The 27,392-nt window shown below is 39.6% G+C and overlaps 1 protein-coding gene across 4 annotated transcripts in view; it reads right to left on the bottom strand.

Annotated features, from left to right (window-relative positions):
• DNAH6 (dynein axonemal heavy chain 6) overlaps window positions 1-27,392 on the bottom strand; it is a 448,872-nt gene that overhangs the window by 133,026 nt on the left and 288,454 nt on the right. For all 4 annotated transcript variants that reach the window (XM_075607019.1, XM_075606995.1, XM_075607010.1 and 1 more), the window contains 5 exons: window positions 24,386-24,553; window positions 16,939-17,174; window positions 13,825-14,086; window positions 12,770-12,893; window positions 8,850-9,046 (listed from right to left, as the gene is read on the bottom strand). In XM_075607019.1, coding sequence (XP_075463134.1) covers window positions 8,850-9,046; window positions 12,770-12,893; window positions 13,825-14,086; window positions 16,939-17,174; window positions 24,386-24,553 — 987 coding nt within the window. The remainder of the gene's footprint in view (window positions 1-8,849; window positions 9,047-12,769; window positions 12,894-13,824; window positions 14,087-16,938; window positions 17,175-24,385; window positions 24,554-27,392) is intronic.

Below are 27,392 nucleotides of genomic sequence, written 5' to 3'. Positions count from 1 at the left end.
TAATTATTAACCTAGGAAGAAATGGCTTGAATTTAAGAATGTTAAAGTAGTTTTTTTAGGAATGAATGCATTAATACTGCATGGAAGAAAAAAGAGGACATCCTCTTTAAATGTTGTTTGTTTTTGTCTTAGAAAGCTCATAGAAACTAGTTTGATGGCATAATAATATACATGTCATGGAGTGAAGTGTTTGTGTGTCACTCTGATAGTTAATGTATGTATGTATGAATGTCTTTATTCATTTAGCGCCATTAGTGTACATGGCGCTTCACATTGTCACTTGTTGTACAAATCATAAAAATAACAAATAATCTCTTGTAAAAGGGTCATTTAAGTTTAAACCCTTTTGTCAAAATGTATTAAGCCTGCTGCCATTTACAAGTAGCATTTAAAATAAACCTAGGAAGTATTGTATGTTAAAGTCTGTTAGTGTAATATTTTAAAAGAGAATGAAAATTTGGCAGTTGTAAAAAGAAGTCATTTCACCCTGACTCAAATATGAATTTGTATTTTTACTGAAGCACATGTTTGTTCCTGGGCGTAGGAAATACTGTGTTACAATATTTAAATGAAGTTTTAAATTTAAATTTTATGTGCTGATTTAGAGGAGTCAGGACTAAAAGCAAGGTATATCTAGAATGCAAAGTTTAAAAAAAAAGTAAATGTTTATTTTTTATTTAAACAAAAAAGAAAGAGTCTGATCTTATGGAGTAAGGAAGCTTTATTAAGTTTTACTCTGGCCCACAAGATTAAGATCATGTTGGAGTTTTGTAGAAAGGAGAATGAATGTTGATGGAAGATAAACTCAGAGAACTTGTGTATATGTGTGTGTGGGTGTGTGTAAGAAAGATAAGAAATTAATAGTAAATAAAACAATAAGATTTATGTTTTATAAGAAGGGTTGCAGAGATGTTTTGTTTTGTTTTTTAGTTATCAAGGTTTCTCTGTTCAAACTTATATTAGGAAACTAACGGTTTGTTTTCTTAAATACACTGCTCGTTTGATTTTTGAACAGCAGTCATTTAAAAGAGAGAAGGTTAAAAGCAGCCAAGCGGGCTGGCCCCCCTCCTCCAGCTTAAGGAATGTACAAAGACCACGTTCCAGACATGAAAAGTTAACTAGAAGCTGAGAGAGGGAGAAAAAAAAAATGTTTAAAAGCAGCTTATAGTATGGGGAAAGAGAATGATTCTGTAATGTATTTATTTTTGAACTAAGTTTGCAGGATCAAACAGGTCTGTTTTGGGTTTTTATCTTATTTTTTGTAAAGTTCATTTTGCTCTGTATCAGAGAAATGTGAAATTATGCTTATTTATTGTGCTTTCTGTTTTTTGTATCTATTTTAGGATAAATACCTCATAGTTTATGAAATGCTTTAGATGGCATAGCCCCCATTATGTAGGAATTATTACAAGAAGGGGTTATAATCCCCACATGCAGTATCCAAATTACCTCTACGCAGAAACCAGTAAACACATTTAAATTCTATTTGTTCTAATTAGGAGATGTTTTTTAACGCTATTTGTTATAATTGTTTCATTAACAGTACAATAATATTTAATATGTATTTCCGTATTTGAATAGTGTCAAAAGTATACTCAGTACTTCACAAAGCGTACAATATAAACGAGTAAGCATAAAATCAGATATGAAATAATTTTTCCTATAAAGTTAACTGCATATGTGATGTATTTTTATAACTTTTAACCATTACCTCTCCTTTCCCTCCAAAAGGTGTCTTAATTTGAACCCTGATCTATAGCCTCTCATTTTAAAGAATGCAACTGTAGGCTATCTAGATTTAATTTTTTAAAGCAGTAGCTATTGTCAAATTCATGATAAATATATATTTAAATCTCAAGCTGCTGATGTTTTAAAAACCATCATTCTTTATGTCGTATGTTGTTCACATGTCATAGGATTTGCATATGAACAAAAGAGAGGATAATTTATATGATTTTCCATTACACACCTGTCTATATGCGGACTCTGCCTATTTTGTTCATTGCAACATTACCTTATGTGTGTTGTTTTGTTATTTATCCTTGAACATTTCTTGCCGAAATGACTCCATTCATACTGTTGTGTTTTGGTGCTGTCTACTCATTGCTACACATAGCAACATGTTATTTCATGAATATTCATGTAGAGAGGGATATACCCCATCTCTTTACATTTTCCAGCATAACTATTGGATAGCTTTATTTTGAGCCTGTTTGGGAACTAAGTATTAATGTGATAAGCTGCTACTCTGCAGTGTTTTGTGGTGAAGCTAATTAGCATTGTTAGTATATTATGGACACTGGCCCCTCATGTTCTGATAGGGCTTTACACTTGTGTTCATACTAGCATTTTTGTTTACCGTATACTGTCCGTTTCGTTCACATGGGGACTCTTTTATTTATGATTTATTAGTTGTCATTTTATGCATTTCTTAAGTTTTTAGCTGGTAAAAAAGTTGTATACGTTTTAGTTGTGTTATAGTTAAGTTTATGTGGATATTTCCCATTTGGTCTGGAATAAATTTGATATTAGTGATATTAGTTATTTAACTGGTACTTTATGTATATTTTACAGTTTACAATGAGTGCAAGCTTTAGGGACTTTTAGTGACAACCTCTTGTCACTTATCAGTGTTCTCTTACGATACTTCCCTATGCGCCGTTGATTTCTTTCTTTTGTAATTGGTGAGCAAGGTATTTTTGTGTTTATTTTATATGCGGATGCCAAGATAGTGGTGAAAAACAAAAAAATTGTGCTGATACTAAATTAAAGTGGTTAAAAGCGCTCTCCTTGTGCTTTTATTAATGAAATGTTTAAGTCTCTCCAAACTTAGGTGCAGCTTATACAGTCTTCCAAGGAGAATACAAAGCAGCATCATCGCAAGAAAAAAGTGCCGGCACCACCGTAAACAGCTAACAAAGACAAAGAATCATCAAGCCAGCGTTTTTTACCAACTGTTAGTGTATCTAGGCACAATAATCCTAGAACATTTAACCACCGAGGAATTAAGACTTCAGGCAAGGCCCGGTCTTAAACAAACAATTTGTTTTTTCTGAACTCAATATTATCAAGGCCCGGACTTAAATGAACAATTTGTTTTTCCAGGACTCAATATTATTTTTTTATGCTTTAGAGTGTGTTTTTAAGATGTATGCCCCGCTAGGCAAGATCAGCCTACACCATCCAGATGATGATAAGGGATGATCAATTTTGAAATATTTGTAATGTTTATTGTTTTGTGGTCACATTATTTTGCAGACAATCATACAATCTTGCACAATGCTACACAGGTTAATGGGTCACAAGGGAATATATACAATGAATCCCTGCCATACTCTAGTGGCACCAATGACGTAAGAGAGAATTACATTTAACCCCTTGAGTAGGGATACCTTACACTAATGCCGAATTTAAAATGATGAAATGTTAATTTGAATTTGTTTACAGGGAACTTTTCTAAACCGAATTCCACTGGTAAATGAGGTTCCTTTAGGTGGATTTTGCACTGGGAACAACAAACAATGTATGGGTCAGGTGTCTCCACCAACTAATGAAACTTGTATGAAAATGTATTTACAGCCCTGAACTAAAAATTTACAGGGAGGATGTAGCCTTAATTTTTCAGTTTTAATTAAGATAGTAAAAAGTGCTTGCACAAATTCTAGTTTACCTAGGGGAGTGTATTGGCTTTGTGGAAAATGGGCCTACAGAGTATTACCATGTGGTTGGACAGGGTCCTGCTATCTAGGTACAGTTGTACCTGCCTTTACAATGACCCACTGGCAGGATCAGGAATAGCAGAGCCACTTCCAACGCACAGGGGTTGAAAAGTAGTCTATGGAAAGAATAATTTTGGGCTAGCTTATTTCCTAATGTAGGAGTTGAGTTGTTATATGACAGGTTTAATGTACTTACAGATGTACTGGATGATGTTCTCAATCATACAACTACATTCATTAATTTACTTAATCAAGAACAGGTACAGATTAGATTAATGGCCCTACAGAATAGAATGGATCTGGACTATATTTTGTGATGGTGAGGGTGTAACCAGGCTCTCAAATAAAGGTTAAGCCCGTATGGTTACCTCTGATTCATGTTTTGGAGTTCAAAAGTGTGAGCTCTTGACCCTAACCATTGTATCTGCATAATATGTAATTGTGCGACAATAAAGAGTTTTTGTGTTTTTGCCTTTCCAGGGATGCAAGCAAGCAGGGATTGCTAGGGTATGAGTTTCAAGGGGGGGTTTGCGGAGAAAGTGTTGTCAGAATGTGTCTAGGCAGTCGTGGATCGGGGGTTGCTGGATACCCCAAAAATGTATGCGATAATCATGCTTGGTTCTCAGATACATGTAGACACATTGTCCCGGCAATATTTCCCCTTAAAAACACTTGCGCGACTCACAGCTAGGATTCCCTGCTTCAGCACAACCCAGAAAGGTAAATGGGGTAAAGGGATGAAAAGTGTCCCAGTAACTATGAGGGGTCCCTAAGTTAAGGGTGATACCCAGTTAATGCCCAGGTAACTCAGAACCAGTATAGAGGTTCTGGGGTGCTCCAACCATATACAGGCATACCCCGCTTTAAGGACACTCACTTTAAGTACACTCGCGAGTAAGGACATATCGCCCAATAGGCAAACGGCAGCTCACGCATGCGCCTGTCAGCACGTCCTGAACAGCAATACCAGCTCCCTACCTGTATCGAAGCTGTTCGCAAGCGGGGAGACTATAGAGCTTGTTACAAATGTGTTATTTACATGAGTTATGCACGTATATGACGATTGCAGTACAGTACAAGCATCGATAAGTGGAAAAAAGGTAGTGCTTCACTTTAAGTACATTTTCGCTTTACATACATGCTCCGGTCCCATTGTGTACATTAATGCGGGGTATGCCTGTATAAGGTTGTGAGGGGATATTTAAAGTCCAAGTCTATTTGATAGTGTGTGGGGAATATAGGCTAGTAGAAATAAAGTGCAGCTTTCTATTCTATTCCCCATACCCAGGGACTTAGGACATGTAAAAGTATATTTCTATTAACATTGTGTTTCATATAAGATACACTGTTGTGCAGGGTAATGAGCTGGGACTTTCAGAACCAATGTACCAAAGTACCAACTTGGTGCCAGTAAGTCTGCTCAGACATCGGACTTGAAAGCCACCAGAGGATGCCTTAGGTGTGAAGACCATTTGGGCAGGAGGGAAGGGCTCAAGTACCCATGACCTGGGATGAATGGAAGTCGTCCAGACTACCATTTGCCCAACCAGACTTGGAGGAGTCTGACCCAGCGGGTGGCATCTGAATAGCAAGGGACTAGGTGGCAAACTTGTGCATGTCCCTTGGCAGATTCAGAATCCCTGCTTGCCCAACTTCACAGGACCGGCTTCGCTCTGATTGGCTAGAAGGAAAGTTTCCACGCTGTGATTGGCTGTAGTATTTTGTGAATGAACTCCAAAATACTGTAAGAAACATCTCAGCTAATCAGCCGGCAGATTCTCAAGCGCCAAAACAGCGGCATGGTTTTGAAAGTGGAAAAAGATGCTCTTGCACGAATAGCAGAGCATCGCTTCAGAAAAACCAATCCGAAATATTTTCTAAATCCAGCTTTTTGGGACCAAGTTTTCAAAAACGAACGTAGCGGTCGTGGCAGGGATTTCAAGCTGATTTTAGTTCTGGGACTTTTGTAGCTAAGTCCTGATCAAGCAAAAGCAAGTCCTCCGGAGACAAGGGAGCGGTGGCGTCTGGAATTTCATGCCGATTTGGGTTCCAGGACATTTCAGGCTAAGTCTCGGTCAACTAAAGACTCTTGTTTAGAGTGCTATTTAGCTAGGAAAGTCTAGTTTTTTACCCCAGTTCCCAAGTAAGTATGTCTCTTCTTATGTAGTTTGTGTATCATTGTGTGTATCCCTTTTCATGAAAATAAATTTCCAATTTATTTCACTTTACATGTTTTGCTCAATGTATGATCCTGGTAAAAATTTGTAAATGCCTGGTCTCCCGTGACAGCGCACAGAGGACTTTTTCCAAGCACAGTCTTTCCATGATGTGCTTAGCATCCACACCTCTGTAGAGTACTCTGGGCTCAAGCTCCTTTTCCACTTTAACAAGTCTTCTTTTAATCGCTTGGCAATGAGTTCTCTCCTACTTCATGCAATCTTTTCTTCTCTGCCATATTCTTTAATGTGTGGGAAAGTCCCAAGTGATTCTGGAGGTGTAAAATCTACTGCAGTACAGCTGCGCCAGCCTTTATTCTAAAGCGTCGTACGCCGAACCGCTCTGAATACCGGGGCCCAACACGCTCTGTTTTAAAACCGTGTGGCAATCAACTCTTTTTTCGAGCCGTTTTCTATCGGGCGCAGAATCCATCTATCGTGCGCAGAAAATTGCATTTTAGCGTTGTCTGCAATACTGTCTAGAAACTCAAGTGGGCGATCGCGAGCTGTTGTCTTAAAAGTCTAATAGCAATTCAACCGTACAATACAGTACACAGTACAGCCGTACAGTACATTTCTGCAAGTCTGTGTGTGCGCACAGTAATTGTAAATTTGAAAATTTATATTTGAAGCAGAGATTAACGTTACGAGTTCATACTGTATACAGTAGTCTGAGGCTCCTTAGCCATACACATAAAAAATATGAGGACAAATACTGTACTGTATGGATACAGTATACAGAATACTAAAGGGAAAAGAAGTACATTATTACAAAAATATAACGTCGCGTTTTCTTCCGAATATAAAATATTTTTTACAATTGGAACCTTGTTGAAACGCATGCTGTATGCATGTCATCACATTTCTATATGTATTATTTATTAATCAATACTTTTGCTAGGCTTGCTCTTCTTTTCCGTCTGTTTTTATTTTATGCACATGCGTGTATGTCTCATTGGAACCTTGTTCAAACGCATATGCGTGTCATCACATTTATGCGCATGCATGTATGTCTCATTGGAACCTTGTTGAAACGCATATTCGTGTTATCACATTTATGCGCATGCGTGTATGTCTCATTGGAACCTTGTTGAAACGTATATGCGTATCATCACATTTAGGCGCATGCGTGTTTGACTTCTCATTCAATTTGAATTTCAAGTATGAAAAAAAACTTTTGTTTCGTTTCTCGACATGGGCTTGCATAACAATTTTGGCTATTCTGAGATTTTAATTTTACACTAGTCATGTACTGTACGTACTGTATGAGGTGGGTGGCATACTGTGACTCATAAGAAACCCCCAAAATAAAAAGTTATAATCTTTTATTCTATACAGTGTGTATTTATTCTACAGTATATGTACAGTATTATATATGTATTGTTTTAATACTGTTTTGATTTAATGCACATGCGTGTATGACTTCCCATTCAATTTAAATTTCAAGTCGGAAAAAAAAACACCTTTTTTCTCCGTTTCTCGACATGGGCTTGCATAAAAATTCTTGATATTCTGAGAATCAATCACTACTGTAGCTTTTTAATTATACACTAGTCATCTGAGACCAGCTGGACAAGGTTAATAAACACACTGATACCCAGCAAGCTAAAAAAAAAAAAAAAATTACCACATAATATATATATGTATAATAGTGTCAAAAGGAGTGCTACTGGGCGTGGCAAAATGTATACAACAAAAAACAAAGAAGCCCAATGCTACTTCCAATATGACAAAAATACACAGTGAAATACCTAATAGCCTAGCCACGCCCATTAGCACTCCTTTTGACACTTATATTCATATATATATATATATATTATGTGGTATTTTTTTTTTTTTAGAGCTTGCTGGATATCTGTGTGTTTATTAACCTTGTCCAGCTGGTCTCAGCTGTTTTTGGAGGTTAGTTTCTCCTCCCCCCCAGGGTTTAAGCTCGCCCCTCCCCAATCTACAAGTTGGCAGGTCAGTTTCATTTTGCTGGGTTACGATAGATCAACAGTGATAATTCTTCTTCTAATTATAGAGGCAAATAAGAATTTTAAATCAGGTAGTGTTAGGACCTGCTAATGGTCATGCCTTGTGGCATGCAGTGGCAGCAGGCTTAAGACGCTTTGGCCAAAAGGTTAAACAAAATGACCCTTTTCAAGAGAAAATATAGATATTTCACTATGTATTTTTGTCACATTGGAAGTAGCACTGGGCTTCTTTGTTTTTTGTTGTAAAACCCCCACTACCAGCTATGTTCTTCCTGCAAGACACAGGACTAGCTGTAGGGTGGAGGAAGATACAATCATGTCACAAAAGTCATTCTGCTATCCTCAAAGCACAGTAATACAAATGTGTGAATGTCTTCAAGTGGGCTTTGCAAATGTTTTTGCGAATTTCTCGCGAATGTCATGTTTTAGTGAAATTTTGTGTTTTTTCACAATATTCCAGCAAAAAGTGAAGAAACTCTGGATAGAATTAGCAAAACATTTAAGCTGTCTCACATTGCTCAAAAAGTTTCCCAATGTTTCCAAAATATTGGCCCTTTTTTTCCAGAATAATTTTTTTGTTGTTGTATATAAAGCATCATGGGACCTGCATTTAGGGTCATGTGACCTGCACATTAACATGTAATGTTTGACTAAGTTGATTTGGCAAACTTTTAACCGTTTGCAGAATTGTTTTGCAAAATATGCAAATATCTACTCAGTAATAGCTGAAGCTTTATTGAGGTTGCCTGCCATTATCAACCCTGTTAATACTGCTGCACAATTAAGTGTTTCATTAATTTACCCACAAACCAATGGTGGTTCACAGCATAAATATTAATTATAACATGTACTGTTTTAATAATTCTTCAAACTTGTACTATTTTAATAGTTATTGTGAAATGTAGAGCACTGGAAGCGGAAAAAATGGATACACTTACCTGCTGTCTATAAACTGCTGTAAAAGCACCGAAATAGGCAACACAAGCAGCAGCAATGAAAACATTTCCTATTACGTTTGAAATTTCTTCTTCGAAATTAGCAATACTCTCCTTCCAACGGACCTGTTCATCTCCTAGTGCTGCTGTTAGCTTTCCAGCTCGGTTAAGGCGTGCCTGTGTGAGCGCCATGGTTTTTGCTAGAAAAGAGCAATACTTAACAGAATTATTGCTTTGAATCAAACATGAATAGCTGTTCAAGACGCAATTCCACCAAGTAAACTTGTATTTGTGTTGTTTGACAGTTTGTGGAATTTCCACTGTCATGTTCTAATTGTTTAATTTCTTCCTTATTGGGACATCATTATGATGCCATCATTAGTCAAGCAGCTAAGGTTTAAGAATATTAAATTGATGATATGTCATCAATTAGTGTTCCCAATGAAAATAACAAATACAATCTTCGCAGTAAGTACACAATGAAGTGTCATTTTCATTCATACTTTTTAAGCCAATTACGTTGACGAAGCACGTGGTGCGAAACGCGTAGAGGTCACGACAGGTCATCCTGCGCGTGTTTGCTGAGAGGCTGAGACGGAACCTGCCTGAGGCTCTAGTGGTGGCTGTTTTATCTTCCCGGGTGCCGCGATCCGGATCCTGTGCGGTCATCTGTGGACCCCCACCTTTGCCCTAGTGTAAGTGTCCGTCTCCCCCTGTCAGCGGGTTTATAGTCCTCTATGGTGGTTTTCATTCAAATCCCCTTGGGCTGTCAGTACTTTCTTTGTTTATTTTTACATTGAATGTTTTTTGTTGTATGTGATGTATTTTTCCTAGACATTTCATGTCAAGAGACCATATGTATGGCCTTTTTTTCTAGGCATTTTACTTCTTGAGCTGAGAAGGGGTTGGATCCTCTCAGCTATTTATGTGTTTGTTTTATTAAAATACTGTTATTAACTCCATCCCTTGTGCGCTTCTGTGCATTTTTCTTTCTACGTTGGTAAGGTATTTGATATTTTTGGTCAGGTAGGATGGTCCCTTTGTTACAGTATAATCAGTGAGCCACAAGATGCGTTTCATACCATGAGTTACAATGGGTATAGACAAAGGTAACGCAGATTTGGTAATTTTAGATGATATAAGTTTGCCCTAATGTATTTATTATATCGAAGATTTAATTACACTTCGTTTTAAACATGAATGTCTCATCTTGACTTTTATACTTCAGTATTTGAGAACCCTACTGTGCATTACAGAACAGCCCTCCCAGTGGCAGATTTATAATTTTGCCTTTTTGCTGCCTGTGCCGCCTCCTCCTGCAGCATTGCAGCGTGAAATGACCGTCACAACGCATTTCCATGACAACGTGACACGATGGACATCACGTTGTTATGGTATCACATTGTCATGTGACGTTGAAGCGTCATTTGACACCGCAATGCTACAGAAGGAGGATGGCGGCACGAAGGCGCAGGTAAGAGACCTTTACAGAGGCCCCACACTCTCCCCCTGCAATCAGCAGGGAACAGAGCGAGTCCTCTGTATATTGGAAACAGAAAATTTGCTGTACCAAAATTTTGCCGCCCTAGGCCCGGGTCTATCGGGCCTAATGGGACATCCACCACTGAGCACTCCCCAGCAATTGTTAAACATTTGTATTGCTTTATTCATGTTCCACCTAGGACTAAAATTAGCTTATAACATGGTATGATTAGTGGAGTAAATGTAAATAAACAAATCTTAAAAAAAACAAACAAAAAAAATCTATTTCTAAATCCATTTTTAATCTTTTTTGCCCGTGTTTACAAAGTAGTGCTCTTTCATAGGACATTTTTAGCCCTGGAAGTAATAGACTTGCTTAGTAATTGTAACCCTTAATGGTTTGCAAGATACTCAAATGTTTTTTGCAAACTTTGATTAAAGACATAGCGGCTCATATATCAAAGTCTACCGGCTGCAAATGTGGGTGGGGCATAAAAAACTGCACCAAACTTATCAAGGCAAAAATCTTATTGTTTCCAATGGGAATTTTTTCATTGATAAATTTAATGCAGTTTTTTTTGCCCCACCTTTGCAGCCAGGGAGGCTTTGATACATCTGCCTCAAAGTATCAATTCACACTTTTGTCCTTTAATTTGCTCAGAAAGTAATTAAGATGCTATCACAAACCAAACAATAACAAGTGGTTGTCAACAAATTTCTCATGAGATATGTATTTGAGTGTAACCTTTATTTATTTATAAAATGTTTTACCAGGACGTAATATACTGAGAGTTACTTCTCGTTTTCAAGTATGTCCTGGGCACAGATTGATAACAATACATGGCTACATTAAATTAACAGGGTTATATATTATATATAAAGGCATTGCATGAACAGTTAAAGATAATATAGGTTATAGGCGTATTCAACAGTTACAGACCAGATTAAAATGTGACATAGTTTTAGTCTTGAAAGAATTTAGACTGGTGGTGGCTTTAAGAGTCTTTAGCAAAAGTTAACATAAAACAAACTAGTAGAATATTCACATTGCATATTACAGTCTTTGTGAGGAAGTCAGTTAACATTGGTACATTCATTCCCTTCATACGCTGAAGTTGCCAACAGTGACGAAGCGCACCGAGATCGCAACATTGGAGAGAGCACGTCACACGCAAGGAAAAATGGGGCGGAACCCTAGGACAGATACAAGACGGATGCACGATGCCACACACGGACACGCCTCAATGAGATCTTTGGCGACTTACTGAACTCAGTTTATATTCCATTTAGCTCTGCCAGTGCATGTACTCTACTTTTATGCTTTTTTTTTTTTATAACTTGAAGTTTATTTTTTTTTTGTTTGCAGTACATGGAATTACAATAAAAATGTTTACATTAGACTTCCTTCATTTTGTGGTTATTCCAATACTTTTTGCAATAACAGCGTCTGACTCACAACACAAAACTAACAGGGGAGGGGGGGGAGGTTTTTATTATTAAAATAACATATTACGCTATGGGAGTGGGCACTTCCGTCTTTTTCTACTCATAGAACCATAGGCAAGTTGTTTTTTAATTGCTAAGCGGACATGCCCCTCTAAACAAGTTCTGCATTTTGAAGTAGAATTGTCATGTAATTCTGACTTTTTGTACTGGGATTTATATTCTAATAAAACAATAACAGGGCTCTTTGTACTACATATAATAATGTGCAGAGCTCTCTTGAAACTTCACAGGTGTCTTCAAGTACTCTGTTCCTCATGTGTACTTCACATAGCTACACATTAAGAAGATGAAGTATCTGTGAAGAGATCTCCTTTTGGTCCAGTTACAGATTAATGTACAGTACCGTGCTGCTAAATACAATGCTTTTTGGACACAACTGTGAGGACTCGGGGGTCACGGCGGTCACAGTGTGACCTCCCCTTACCTCTTTCCACTCCCGCTGCTGTGCGGCTCCGTCCTCCTCGCTCCCTCCCGACCCCCGTGGTGAAGGTGCTTCCCCATCCTCTCCGTCGGGCTGCCGCTGCTCCGCATGCGGCTGATGATCGGGCGCCTGCCATTGCCCCTGCGCGCACATCCCCTCCCGTTACGGAGCGCGTGGCGGCACCAGCTAATTTATTCACTGCTCTTGCAGTGAAGCCACGCCTCCCGCCCACATGCTGGTTACTAGTTAACCCTAAACCTTACCTCCGGGCGGCCTATTTTGGGGACCAATCCTGGACAGCTCTTAGGGCTCCTCCAGGCCTGCCTCCGCTTCCCATTGGTCAGCCACAGTACTTAATCCCTGTCCTACCTCTCTCACATCGCTCGACATAGTCTCTGCTACAGACGTCTATTCTGGCTCTCCCTTTGTCTTCGTGTATATAAAACCTGGTAAGGGAGGGGGGGGTGTTTAAACATCAAGTTCAGTGTAATAATGTACATATTATGACGCTTACCAAGACTCTCTTTTTCTCCAAGGCTTTTGTCATACTGATCTTGCAGCTCTTTGATTTGTTCTTCCACGTCTCTTAATTTCCTTTGCTTTTCTCGAAGGGTGGACATTGTGACATCAAGCTCAATCTGCAAATGTATTTAGAGAGAAGAATATATAATATATGGATACTATTCATTTTCTTTACACTGCTAAAAGCAGTAATCTATGTATTTTTTTGTGTTTTATGTTTTTTCAAGGTCCCGTGATACTTATATCTTGACGCACCCGTGTATAATTCTTTAATAGGGCCGGTCAGCCTCACGTAAACAAAATTCCGGGTCGTAATTTAATTGGGACATGATGTTGTGGATTTCTAGTAGGTGGCTCTGGCTACCATTTTGTTTTAATCTTTAATATTTCATGGGATCATGATGCTAAAAAATGGGGTTCTCAGCTCTGGGGGTACCGTAGTTTTCAATATATTTCAACATTTATTCTAGGGGGATTCTGCTTTATCACTTCTTACACAAAGCTTCTGATAGTACGAAAATATTTTGCATTTACAGTAGATTACAAATGGTACCTGTTGGCCTGAAACCCCTGGACTTAACAGTACTCTAACAGGATGCTGGGTAAGAAGGAAGACTATGGGTTTTTTGTTTAATACTGGGCTAGTGTGAACCAGCATGGGATCAGTTAATGTTTTAAGGATACGAGGCAGGAGGAGAGAGAAATCACAGCACTACATATTATCTGTACAAACGGCCTTGCCAAAGGCTCCTAACGGCTCATCGCACTCACGCGCGCGCATACACACACAGGAAAATGAGAACAAAGAAAAGACAGTTACAGTAAAGTTACAACAGTTAAGAAGATGCTAGCACATAAGAATGATGTAGTGTGAAAGATTTTAGAAAGGTATATATATTACGCCCGGAGTAAGATTAATTTGTCTAAGAACCAAGGTACCTGTCCATCATATGAAGAAAGCGCTGTACTATTAATCATAATTGTTTGCCGAGGTTTAAATAAAACTAAATCTACTTTGAGAAACTCAGACTCCACTTCCTTCAGTACCTGTGCAGCAGCGAGCTTCTGTTTTTTTGGTTCCACGTCTTTTAGTACTCGGGAATACAGATCCATGGCTCTCACCCACATACACATAGAGCGGCATGCCCTAGACACTTTTTCGACCTTTTCAGGTACAAAATCAGGATTATGAATGTATTTCTGAAGTTTAAGCAATATTTGAGGCTTTATGTTTTCTTTGTCAAATTCTAAAAGTCTTTTAAGGAAATTTGAGTCTCCAAGTAGTTGTTTTGCTGCTGTCCAGTCAGGCCTGGAAAAAACAACAATATTCATAATAAGGATATATTTGTTTAAAGAAGGTCAGAATGCTTTTGGACTTCATTATTTTATCAGACAATAACCCTTTATGGTGAAGTACCCAACCTATATTATCTACAGTGATATTTTTTTTGTATCATGTTATGGTCTGGAAATGTTGTATTTTTTTTCTTATAATTGTGTATTGGGTGAGCAACCAAAAAAGAACATCAACAAGTAATGGATAAATATAAACCTATTTTCATTACAAAGTAAAGTTAGGTGTCACTTAGATTGGGCATTTAAAGCCATGCAACAGAAATGTCAACAAGAACATTAGACAGCATAAATCAATTTTACTCAAACCTTTAAAATCACAAAAATAAAAGTCTATTTTATCATAATGAATTTTTAAGACCCCTTACAAATAGAGTTAATGCAGATGATTAAAGAACTAAAGCCATCCAAGGTGTGTGGTCCTGATGGTTTCTCCAATTTATATTATAAAAAATTTCATAAATTATTGGCCCGCCACCTTCTTCACATGTTTAATGCAATCCTAGCAGGTGCTTCATTCCCAGAACATATGCTCCAGGCATCCATCTCTATTATATATAAACAGGGCAAAGACCCGACAAATTGTTAAAGCTATAGACCAATTTCTCTGATAAATACATATATCAAAATGTATTCTAATTTGATTGCTAATAGATTAAGTCATATCCTGCCTAGACTGATTCACCCTGACCAAGTTGGCTTCATAAAAGGAAGACAGGCAGAGGACAATTATAGATTTGATTGAATTGGCTAACTCTAAAAAGATCCATTCAATGGTGCTGAGTCTAGATGCTGAAAAGGCATTTCACAGGACAGACTGGCCATATATAAATACAACGCTTGGGGCGTTTGGCTTCGGGAATAGAATATTAAAGGCCATCGCAGTATTGTATACTAAACCGGCGGTGCGGGTTATCCACCAAGGATTTCCCTCTGACTTTTTTCATATCAAAAGTGGTACGAGACAGTGTTGCCCTCTCTCTCCATTATTATTCGCCCTAAGTATGGAACCATTGGCGGCCCATATTCAGAAAAACATGGATATTTTGGGGATTTAAATTAAAAACCAAACACATAAAGAAGCTCTCTATGCGGATGACGTAATGTTGATGTTATCCAGACCACTGACCTCCTTACCTAATTTATTTAATCTGATAGAGAGATTCAACAGGATCTCAGGCTTTAAAATCAATCATGCAAAATCTGAGGCATTAAACATAAACCTACCAAAAGACATGGAAAAACTCATAGCCATACATTTCAACTTTATGTGGCAACATAAGGCTATTAAATATCTCGGAAAATATCTCACAAACAATTATAAAGCTTTATATAAGGTGAACTTTCCCAAATTACTGCAGACTCTAAGGGAAGACATTTGAATCTGGTCCACGTGCAACATATCGTGGATTGGTAGAATCTACTGCATAAAAATGAATCTACTCCCTTAAATTCTGTATCTGTTTCAAACTCTTCCGGAGCCGGTCGTCCGTAGAGATATCCTTTCCCTCCAATCTTTAATATCCAAATTTATATGGAACTACAGGAGACCGAGGGTTAAGAGGTGGATCATGGGACAGCCGACATTGGCCGGTGGATTAGCGGTACCTTGCTTGTTGTCCTATTACAAAGCGGCCCAATTATGTCAAATTGCTCAATGGCATACAGACCCCAATTTGAAGCGATGGGTGGAGGTGGAAAAATAATTCTGCTCTCCGTTTAAACTGCACAATTTAATTTGGTTACCAAAATTGAAAGTCAAAATTGACAGTAAACCGCTTTCCTCAATAACCAATTCCTTATCAATTTGGGAGGCCGTAAAACTCAGATGTAATTTAACCACTAAAATATCAATGATGGCCCACCTATTGGACAATCCAGATTTTGGTCCAGGGATGAATAGCGGAGGGGAAGAAGATTTTTGACACATGATATTAAACAAATATAAGATGACATTAGTCAAATGGACAGAGGATAGAGATGAGTCCACACAGGGGACAGGATCCTGGGTATAGTTGAAGAGGATCTCACTTGTTCTAGAAGATATTATACGCATTCCCCATGCCCTCCCCTCCCCCCTCCCTAGATAGGTATTTTTTTTCTTTAAATGAATGTGTTAAAGAAGGGGAGCGCAATCTTTTTTCACTGCGCCCCCTTGCCGGCTGTTCCACTCTCTCCCGGGGGGCGTGCCCCCAAGTTTGCGCACCACTGAGTTGAAGGATCATACTTAAGTAATGTGATATGGAATTTTTGTATGTTGTGCCAAGAATTCAATAAAAAATTTAAGTTTAAAAAAAAAAAAGATCTCTTCCAAATTCCCCTGGAAAAACAAGTACAAAAAATATATGTCTTGACATTTTGTAATGAAAGAAGTTGAGGCATTGTTTTAATTTTCATGGATATAGAATTTTGATCCACTTATTGATCTAGGTTTCGTTTCAATGCTACCTTCAAACTCACAACTGACAAGGATTTTCTTGCTTTTAAAGTCAGAAAAGCTGCAATAAAAATAGAACATCATTTGAGTCTTTGAAAAGACAAAAACATGCATTCCATATAATGGATACATCAGTAAGTGGTTGTTTTCTGACGTTTCAGATTATATTATAATATTTGAATTATGCATCCTCATATAAAAAAAAGATAATGTGATTTTATTTCATCTTAACTCGGTCTGCTACATATTCTTATATCAGATTACACTCCAATTTATTTTTTGCATTTTAACATCATACATTTATGTACAGTATAGACATTAAAAAAATGCACTGTGAAGAAGCGGAAGAAACAAATCACTGATTTTCTCACTTTGCATTAAGTAGAATGCTTATAGCTTCCATCACGGTCATGACAAGGTCTGGTGGCTTAGTGAACACTCTGATTTCTGATATGTCAGCCTTATCAAGAGAGTCTAAAGCTTTGTTTGCTGCTTGCAAAGATGGCATAGCCTCATCAAGGTCCCGCTGGGCATCATCAGCAATAGCCTGAGTTTCTTCTGCTTTCACTTTTGCAATTGCCTCATCTTCTTTTACAATGCGCCGCACCTACCAATGGAGAGAGCACGCAAGTTACTCTAAATCTACAAGCCAAACATGCAGGTTTAAATTATACAGTCCCACAGACACCTTTGCCAATAATAACTTTAGACAGGAAAAAAAGGTTGGTTAAAAAAACCTTTAAACGATCCCTGACATTTTTAAAGCAGCTGGCTCATGTAAGCCTGTTGTGGTTTAGACATCTATAAATTAGGAAGCTTTAAATGACTGTATCTCACAGTACTGTATATTTCCTTACATAAAAAAAGATTTGCAAATGTGATATCTAGCTGTATAAAGTGCATGTTGATGATTAGTGGGAAGGCACATGTAACATTATGCACACATGCTGTTATTCATGTGTACACACGGAGATAAGCACAGTGACACGCTATCTAGTTCTGTGTGTTCTGTAGAGTGTACAGTATGCAATGAATCTACAAATCAAGCTGCAAAATGCACGTAGTATCTGTGTACATTTCTGAGACCACTGGTTGTGGAACACTTCAATGTTAATTGTAGAACACTTCAATGTTAATAACGGTGTGCAGCCACACAAGACAAGGAATATAGATATGTATACAAACTAATAGGCTTGAGCCTGAAAACGATATCACAGAGCACTGATCTGGGGACAGTGATAGAGAGGGCCAAGGGCTGCAAATGAGAGTTGACTAATTCATTTTAAACGGTTCTGGGGTCCACCACTATAGTCATTGGGGACTATCAGTAGTCCAAAGTTTGAGAACAGCTGTCTTATCCCATTCACAGTCTGATTAAATACAGTTGGGGATTGTAGTGAGAGGTTGGACAACAGGCACACTGAATACATTGGAGTGGTTTATTTAAAAGATAATAAAATGTGAAACGGAAAAAAAACTAAAAAAACAATGGTCTCTTGGGAAAGGCCAGTTCCCCCACATACCTATTTCCCCACTCAAGGGAATAACAAACAGGCAGCAGTGCGAAGGACAATTTATGTATGTATAATTTTATTTATATAGCGCCAACAGTGTATGCAGCTCTTTACAAAATTACAATACAGTGAAAATAAAGTACAAACAAAGGGGGATAAGAGCTGCAAGTAAATGACACATAAGGTGAAGTAACTTATGTGCTGGGAAAAGGGAAAGGGAAATGGACCGGGCACTTCCAAAGAGTGAATTTCAAAACTGTGTTTAAAGAAAATCTAATAAAGCACAAGTGTGAATCACCTATACACAATTAATACCCTTCACAAACCAGTGGTAATAAGTAAATACAAAATATACAAATGGTGATATGCAGCTCAACTTCCTCAGAGGGGACTGTTCCAAGTCCCCAGATGATTGGTTACTTTTCTTCTTGGAGAGGAGGAGCGCAAAATAGCTCAGTGATATATGTGGATAAAAAGATAAAGGCAAATATAGTGCAGAGTGTAAATACTATAAATAGTCAATCATATAGCCATAGGTAGTTGCACTCACAAAACTTCTTGTTTAAATAAGCATGTCAGAGATCCTTCTCTCTCTGACTGGAGCCCTTGTGATGGATGTATGTAGTAATTCTCAGGATATCCCTCAATGGGTTGATGGTAATGGCATGGAAAAGAAAAAAGCCACAATAGTGCATACTATTTGACCAAAATGTATTAAATACAGAGTAAAAGAGCAGTTAAACTCACATTTCCAAAGAAAATAACAGGCATTGGAGAGAACCACTGGATAAGGTAGGACCCCGTCGGTATACAGCTTCTTGGCACTTCACTCGCGTCTCACGATCTCACGGTCTACAGTAAGTTCCGCATTCGTCACTTCCGGAATTGCGTCACAAGTGAGGGCGGAAGTGCACATAAGGTGAAGGGCTGTCCCAAAGAGCTTACAATCAAAGTGGCATATTGGGAGACTTACTAAATAGAGACTTACTCCTATGTCTGTAAGTCAAGAGGTAATTTGCATCTGGAGTCAGTTGACTAGGTGTAGATAAATGAATGACATGCTTCTCTTACAGGTGAATTTTCAGCTAAGCTTCAAAAATGGAAAATTAAGGGTCTTGATGAATATTGAAAGGAAGAGATTTCCATAGGTGCAAATTAGTGAAAAATGTTTCAGATGTGAAAAGTAAATGTGGCAAAGATGAGACATCCTTGGGTGAAGCGTAATAGGCTAGGGGTGTAATGAGAGATCAGAGTTGAGATATAGGGAGGTGCAGAGAAGTGTAAAACTTTAAAGGAAAGAATGATTTTGTCTTTTTTATGGAAATGAATAGGAAGCCAGTAGAGAACATTCAAATGATTCTAGCAGCTGCATTTTTAATAGATCGTAAGGGAGAAAGGTATGAGGTCAGATAAAAGAATATAGCTGTAATAAATATGAGAGACAACAAGGACATGCATTACTGTTTTATTAGTCGAGGAGCAGAGAAGGGCATATTCTTGCAATGTTGTGGGAAGAAACAACTAAATTTAAGAGTCAAATGTAACCCCTAGACCAGGGGTGGCCAACCTGTGGCCCGTGACAGCATTTGAAATGGCCAGGATGATGGAGCAAAAAATAAAAATATACTAAAAAATTGATTAAGGATCTGGGCTCTACTTCTGTTATCAACCTCGAAAATCAATCTAGGCAGGGCAGCAAGGCCCTCCATGCAGGAGGAGGTATATTAAGCAGCAGCGCTTCTCCTTTAGAGAGACAAGAGAGTTTGGGTGCAACTTAGTTCCAAGGAGCTCAAAAGGGAACTTACTGAATCAGATGGATAGTCTAATTTCCAGCCAAGACTACCTACAAATGCCTGGACCTGATGTAATTATTAGTGATAGCGAGAGGGATAGTAACATTATTATCTTAATATCATTCACTTATTTTACAATCCAGTTTTAATAGATGTACTGTATAGTATCTTGTATTGTTATTGGTATCACATTGTACAATGTATATGTAGCCCTCTTTCCTCCACCCTAAGTGAGATTGAGGCGTTTAGGGGTATCTGACTACTTATCAGTGTGGTGCTGTACCTGTTTGGCAACCAGGAGGGCTGAGCTTCCGCCACGGGGAACCTGGGATATATACCTACACTCGGTGCAGCGCCTCCACTGATGAGGGATCCCAACGTGGTGGGAGTGTGCCCTCACCAGAACAACCATACAGTAAATACACACAATGTGAATAAACAGTATTTACTGAGCATGAATGATAACTTCCTCCCCCTTCCTTCTCCCAGCTCCAACTGACTAGCGTGGTCTCTGCAACATTGTATCCTTCTCCCACAGGAGAAGCTGCAAACTCTATTTGCTGGCTGGCTGCACGTGATGTGGGTGAAAGGGCAGTCCCCAGAGGCTGCTGGGAATTGTAGTCCACTCAGGACCTCTTTAGCATTGAAACCGCGTGCGCTATCTTTACTGCGCCTGAGGGAAGCTGCAATGGCCGCCGCTATGCTTAACTGCGCCTGCGCGACCTTGAGGAGTCCCTGCACTATGGTGTGCCATCTCTGCCCCTTCGCGCTCACTATATTGGCTGCCGCGTCTGCGCATGCGCGAGCCCCTGCGCCCCTGCGGACATAACAAAGATGGCGGCGCCGTGCCTCTGACGCCACCGAGAGATGCGCTCGCCCCTGCAACTGCCTTCTCACTGAGGAAGGTAAGGGGAAGAGGAATGGGGAACCGGGGAGCCAAAGGGGACCTGACTACATGTAACTGTAAACAAATATCAGAAGCTAGGTGACTGAGTTCAGAAAATCTAAACAGGTAAATTAAATCATCAAACTTGTGGGAATCGCTTTAAAATAAAACATGCTACAATTAAAAGCATTTATTGACTGAACAATTCAAATAGTTAAAACAAATTGAAGATGCCAAACTGTAGTAATAGGGTCTTGGTCTATCAAAAATAATGACTGCTTATCAACATTGGCTACTCAATATTCTCTAAACCATTGCAACAGAAAGACCTCCACTGTTTGAATCGACTCACTGAGAGAATTTGCACCTCCATTTTCACCTCTTCTCTTGGTATGGGTCAGAAAACTAATACAGTACAGGCATACCCCGGTTTAAGGACACTCACTTTAAGTACACTCGCGAGTAAGTACATATCGCTCAATAGGCAAACGGCAGCTCACGCATGCGCCTGTCAGCACGCCCTGAACAGTAATACCGGCTCCCAACCTGTACCGAAGCTGTGCGCAAGCGGGGAGACTATAGAGCCTGTTACACATGCGTTATTTACATCAGTTATGCACGTATATGACGATTGCCGTACAGTACATGCATCGATAAGTGGAAAAAGGCAGTGCTTCACTTTAAGTACATTTTCACTTTACATACATGCTCCGGTGCCATTGCGTATGTTAATGCGGGGTATGCCTGTACATAGGTTTTCACTATAAGCTCTATGCTGATGATACAAAAATCTACCTCTCCTGACCTCTCACCTTCTCTCCAGTCTCATGTCACTGTCTTTATGTTCATGGATGTCCAATCCAATCGTGGCTTTCCCGATAGGCCCGGGCCTAGCGTGGCAAAATTTGGGGGCGGCAAAAATGTCCGCCACCATACACAGATGTCGCGCTCTCGGGCTTATCGTGCCTGGTGGGAAGGCACTTGCCTGTGGGGACCACATCCTTGCTGCTGCCCTCCTCTTTCCAAATCGCAGCGTCAAATTACGCCACGGATGTGCCATGACAACGGGCTGTCAAATTACATCATTATGTCGCGTTTCCATAGCAACGATACACTGACGTCACGGTGGTGGCGTTCGCAGTGCCATTTGATGCTGCAATTTGGAAGGAGAAGGAGGGCCGCAGCAAGGAGGCGGCCGCCACAGGAAAGTGTCTAGGGACGGCGGATCCTCAAATCCGTCGCTGGTCCAATGATAATCTTAAACCTAACGTGTCAAAAACTGAATTTAACATTTTCCCACCTTCTAGATCTACACCTATACCGGAATTTAGCACTTGCAAAAGATAAACCACGCTAGATGCATACGTAGGTGTCATTCTTGACTCATGCCTCTCTATTCGGCACATTCACTACTTGTCCAAATCATGTAATTTCCACCTCACGGAACAATCCACCAAAATTCTTACTCACGCATTCATATTCTGACTGGACTACTGCTTCTAGTTTGTCTCCTCTGCCGTCTGTCTCCTCTTCAGTCAATTCTAAATGCTGCTGCCAGGCTCATTTATCTCACCAACCTGTCTTCTTCTGCTGCAGCACTATGCAAGTCCCTACATTGGCTACCCATACCCTACTGAGTCAAATTCAAAGCACTTGTTCACACCTACAATGCTATATGTAACACAGCTCCTCTCTACATCTATTACCTCATTTTCAAGTACAGCTCAACCCCGTTATAGCGCAATCTGCTTTAACGCAGATCTGCATATAACGCGGTTTGAGCGTGGACCCCGAATTTAAAAAAAAAAAAGTTTTTTTTACACACTCACTGCACACTGCATACATTCACAGCACACTGCATACACTCACAGCATACTGCACACACTCAGCACACTGCATACATTCACAGCAGGAAGAAAGGTGAAGATGTGTTGCACTGCCTCAATTTCCAACTCCCAATGAGACCGGAAAAAATACAAAGTGAGCACTCAACTAAACAACAGGTCAGGTTTATTGCAGGGTGGTGCAGCAAGGGGACAGCAAAGCCACACGAACGCACCTACGCGTTTCGTGCACAAGGCACTTTATGATAAAGTGCCTTGTGCACGAAACGCATAGGTGCGTTCGTGTGGCTTTGCTGTCCCCTTGCTGCACCACCCTGCAATAAACCTGACCTGTTGTTTAGTTGAGTGCTCACTTTGTATTTTTTCCGGTCTCATTGGGAGTTGGAAATTGAGGCAGTGCAACACATCTTCACCTTTCTTCCTGCTGGCTATCTACCTGGATGAACTGCACGCCCTGGATATCTGGAAGTCCTGCAAGCACTAAGGTAAAGGGCCATAGCGCCCCTACATATATGTATATGATTACCAGTGCCTCTGTTTATCTTATATTGGTTACTAGGGGGGGCTGTTATGGTGTTTCATTTGTGGTGGTCACGTGGACCCCACTAGACTCCTAGCCCGCACCTGATAATTGCCATATCATTCATGGACTTTCCATTGTTATCCAGTATCATTTACATATGTTTTTGAGGAACTTTGACCAATTTGGATGCATCACTCTTTTCCTGTTCTCTACATTCACAGCACACTGCATACACTCACAGCACACTGCACACACTCACAGCACACTGCACACACACACACACACACTCACAGAACACTGCACACACGCACACTGACACACTGACACACACACACACAGTCTCACACAGTCAAATACACACACAGACACACTGTCTCTTTAAGGGAGCTTGCTCTCGCAAGACGGAAGCAGAAGCAGGAAGCAGAGACAGGGAGAAGAGCTGCCAGATGCCGGGTAAGTGCTGCGTGCTGTTGCCGATGCCCCACCGGGTCTGGGAATGCTGGGAGAGTTCTCAGCTTTCCCCCAATGGCGGACGCGGTACCACCACAAAAAAAAATGTAAAAAAAAAATTCGGCGGCCATTTTTTTTCCGCGACCCCATTTATAACGCGGTGGTCGCGGGTGGCCCCCGAGAACCGCGCTATAACGGGGTTAAGCTGTACTCTCTGAAATGCAGTCTACACATTGCTCATAATCTACATCTCTCCACCTCCCTTAATATTTCTTCCCACTCCCGCCTCCAAGATAGTTCCTGTGCAGCACCAACTCAAACTCTGTACCACACATAATCAGACTCTCCCCTACCATACACACATTTATAAATTCCTTAAAAAAACACACTTTTTCAAGAAAACATATCCAACACTCTCCTGACTATTTTCTTTCATGGTCATCCTAGAATGACATATTCAGTCCTGATGTTGATAGCCAACCTCATACTAAGCAATTCGCACACACTCTTCCTTGTGTCTACGCTCCCCTCCTTCAAGATTGTAAGCTCATTGGGACAGGACTTCCTTCCTATTGTCTCCTTGTGTCTTAACATATGTTGTGTCCTTCCTCCCACATTGTACTGCACTGCAGAATATGTTGGCGCCATACAATTAAAGATTATATTAATAATACCTGGTGACTGAGCGTGTAAAGTTTACGCAAAATCTGTGGATTCTTCACTTTAGTGTGGGTGAAGTTTCCTCCCCAATCCAGTGTTTCACCTTTTAAGACTTGTGAAGAAAATAGGTACATTAAACAATGCTTACCTGGTCTGCATTCTCTTGATCAACAGACAATTTCTCCATTAGAGCATCCACATCAACCGATTTCTGTTTAAGGACCGGCTCTAAAGCCGAAAGCTCTATCTTCATCTTGTCAACAAGTATGTTTGTCTCCCAGAGTTTGCTTAATCCATTCTTTACACGATCACGAGCCTAAAAACAATAACAATTTAATTTTAAGAAGAATGTTATCTGGAAAGATATAAATCTCAGTTAAAAAAACACAGATCAAAGATACAGTGACGTTTTTGTAGGACATAATAGATTCTATTTGCTTTTCGGCAAAACTGATATATAATTTAAAAAAAGCGCCAAGTCTCTAAAAATACCTATCTATTTGGCTGCCATACACTATCAGCACTCTTTGAAAAAGTCCATAGCCTGGACGAAACATGTTAGAGTGGTTGCCTGATGTTTGCTGCTAGCGATCAATAAAGTTTTTTTAGACATCCATGCGTTGGCTGCTGAAGTTGCTGTGAACCACGGACCATCTTACCCCCTTCTTCCTGTGTCATCATTTCCGGAGGAGCACGCTGACGCCAGCTACACCAGAGGAGGAAGCCGCTGCAGAATTCCCTGCACCAACAGGGACGGCTTTTTCGTGAGTACTCCTAACCTCCACGCGGTATTTCAGGGAGATTATTGAGGCGGTTAGTGCCGGGCTGTGATTTACTTGGGGGCGCCCCTTAGGGAGGTGTCCCCCTGTACCTCTATCCGGCTTACTATTACCCAACTCCCTGTTTTCAATACCGGAGGCTTATTGTTTCATTAATCATTGCTGGGTCTCTCTTCAATCAAGTTGCCATAAAGTGTGTGCACTACCTGTTAGCAGCCTCGGTATACTGGGTAATTCCATTTTCTCTAGCAATCTATTTCTACCTGATGGCTCACGGGCAAGTGAATAAGTGAATAAGTAAATTGTATATGCTTATTTGGACTATCCTGGAAAATTCCAAAATATAAAGGACATTATTTACTCAAGAATTTAAGGATTACTGTTTTTTGCACTTAGGCTTCAGCCAACGCATGAGAGTTTTTAACAAGATATTAATAAATAATTTTTATTTTTAATTCAATACTATTATATTGTTTTTTTGCCATGGAAGATATTGATGTTGAATCAGAGGATACAAATGTGGATACATATGTCAATGCATGCGGGGATAATGCCAAACGTTCAAAAAAAGCTGCCCACTTGTTTAATGAAAGTACTGAGGTTATATGTGAGGAGCCTTCAGACCTCACACATTACTTTGTAAAGCTAGAAAGACTGTTGGTGTTGAATATACGCCTATGGTGGGACATCACCTCATTGAACAACTATATTAGATGTAAAAGAATACCACGAGGTTTGCGCATAAAAAAGACACCAACATTTGGCTTTACCAATATGCAATTTGAGCAGGACTGGACTGATACTCTAAACCAATGTTCCTTAAAGCTAATGGAACTAATCATTCAGCAGAAGTCAAAAGAAAAGGAGCAATTAATGTTGGAAATAAACCTTTTGAGGAACAACTTGAAGCCATTTACTAAAATGGATCAATTTATAAAAAACGACAAAACCCTGCTGACTAATATTGAGACCATAGAGGACACAATAAGTGACAAAAAACACAGCAAGTTCGAACGAGACCGTGTAGATTATATAAAAGGACAAATTTATTGTTGGCAGAAACCTCAAACAAGAGAGAATGTGGGATCCAATACAGCAAGGGGGTTTAAACCTCAATACAAAGGATGGTCTAAAAGCAACCCTAATAAGTCTATCTTAAAGGGAAGATCAGCTGACAACTCAGGTGCGGAGTCAGACTACTCAGAGTGCGAATTGAGATCTCACTCTGTATCTTTTGAAGGTTCTACTGAGAGTATACGGGATAACCATGGGAGATCTAGGAGCGACAGCAGGTCATCCATCACATCTAATGGGGCCAGATCAAAAAATCAGGAACAGGCTCCCTCTTCGTCTTCTTTTTTATCCACAGGAACACGATCACGCCGCGAACCAGACGATCGCGGAGAAAACGTGGAAACTCGCGGGAGACCAAAAAGAAAGAAGTACACATAGATGAGTGTGATAATAACGTCATTAATCTCTCAGGAGTGGAACTCTCCCATGCACAATTATCTCTACTAAATAAGGGACTGGGTTTTGCCCCGGTTCAGGACTTCCACTTGTTCCAGACTGTGATTGACCTCCAAAGGTTTACTCGCAAATTATCCTTAAAAAAGTTTTTTATATCAAGAGGACATTTTCAAACTAATAACTTGTCTGACTCTGATAATGATGTTGTATTACCCAATACTGATGATGAACTACCTAATATTGTTACTAATGATGCATTAACTAATATTTCTCTTGATACCTTTCAGGAAACCTGTGTATTATCAGACTTGGACGCATTACTTGAGCAGCAAGGCGAAGAAATCAATGCTTTCTCCCAACCTTTCTTTGGCACCCACTCCTCAGGATTTAAAAAGAAGTCTATCTTCTGCCCCAATGCCAATAGGGGGCCTTTCATTACGGCATTTGAAAGGTTGGTAGAAAGAGACCTTCAAATTTTATCTAAAGGTTTCTCCTGCTCATCTATGCATGCCAATAACCTGACATACACGGAGATTCATGAACTAGACACCTTGAAGCATAACAAAGACATCATGTTTAGAAATGCTGATAAAGGTGGAGCCCTTGTGGTTTTATCCACCCTACAATACAAACAGGAGGCATTACGGCAGCTAGGGAATCCGGATCAGTATAAACTTCTTAAAAAGGATCCAACACAGGACTTTATTAGTCAACTAGATGAAATTATTGAATTTGGAAAGATACTTTGTACATTAGACAAACATGAGATTGAATTTTTGAGAAGTCCACATCCCGTGATTCCGGTATTCCACCATCTCCCAAAGATCCATAAGTCACTGGTCGACCCTCCTGGTCGTCCTATAGTGGCAGGTATTGGATCTTTGGGAGATGGGTTATCGCGGTATG

This window comes from Ascaphus truei, chromosome 1 (genome assembly GCF_040206685.1).
Source record: "Ascaphus truei isolate aAscTru1 chromosome 1, aAscTru1.hap1, whole genome shotgun sequence".
Taxonomy (NCBI): Eukaryota; Metazoa; Chordata; class Amphibia; order Anura; family Ascaphidae; genus Ascaphus; species Ascaphus truei.
The sequence above is the reverse complement of the archived record's forward strand: the minus strand, read 5'-3'. Positions and strand labels throughout refer to the sequence as shown.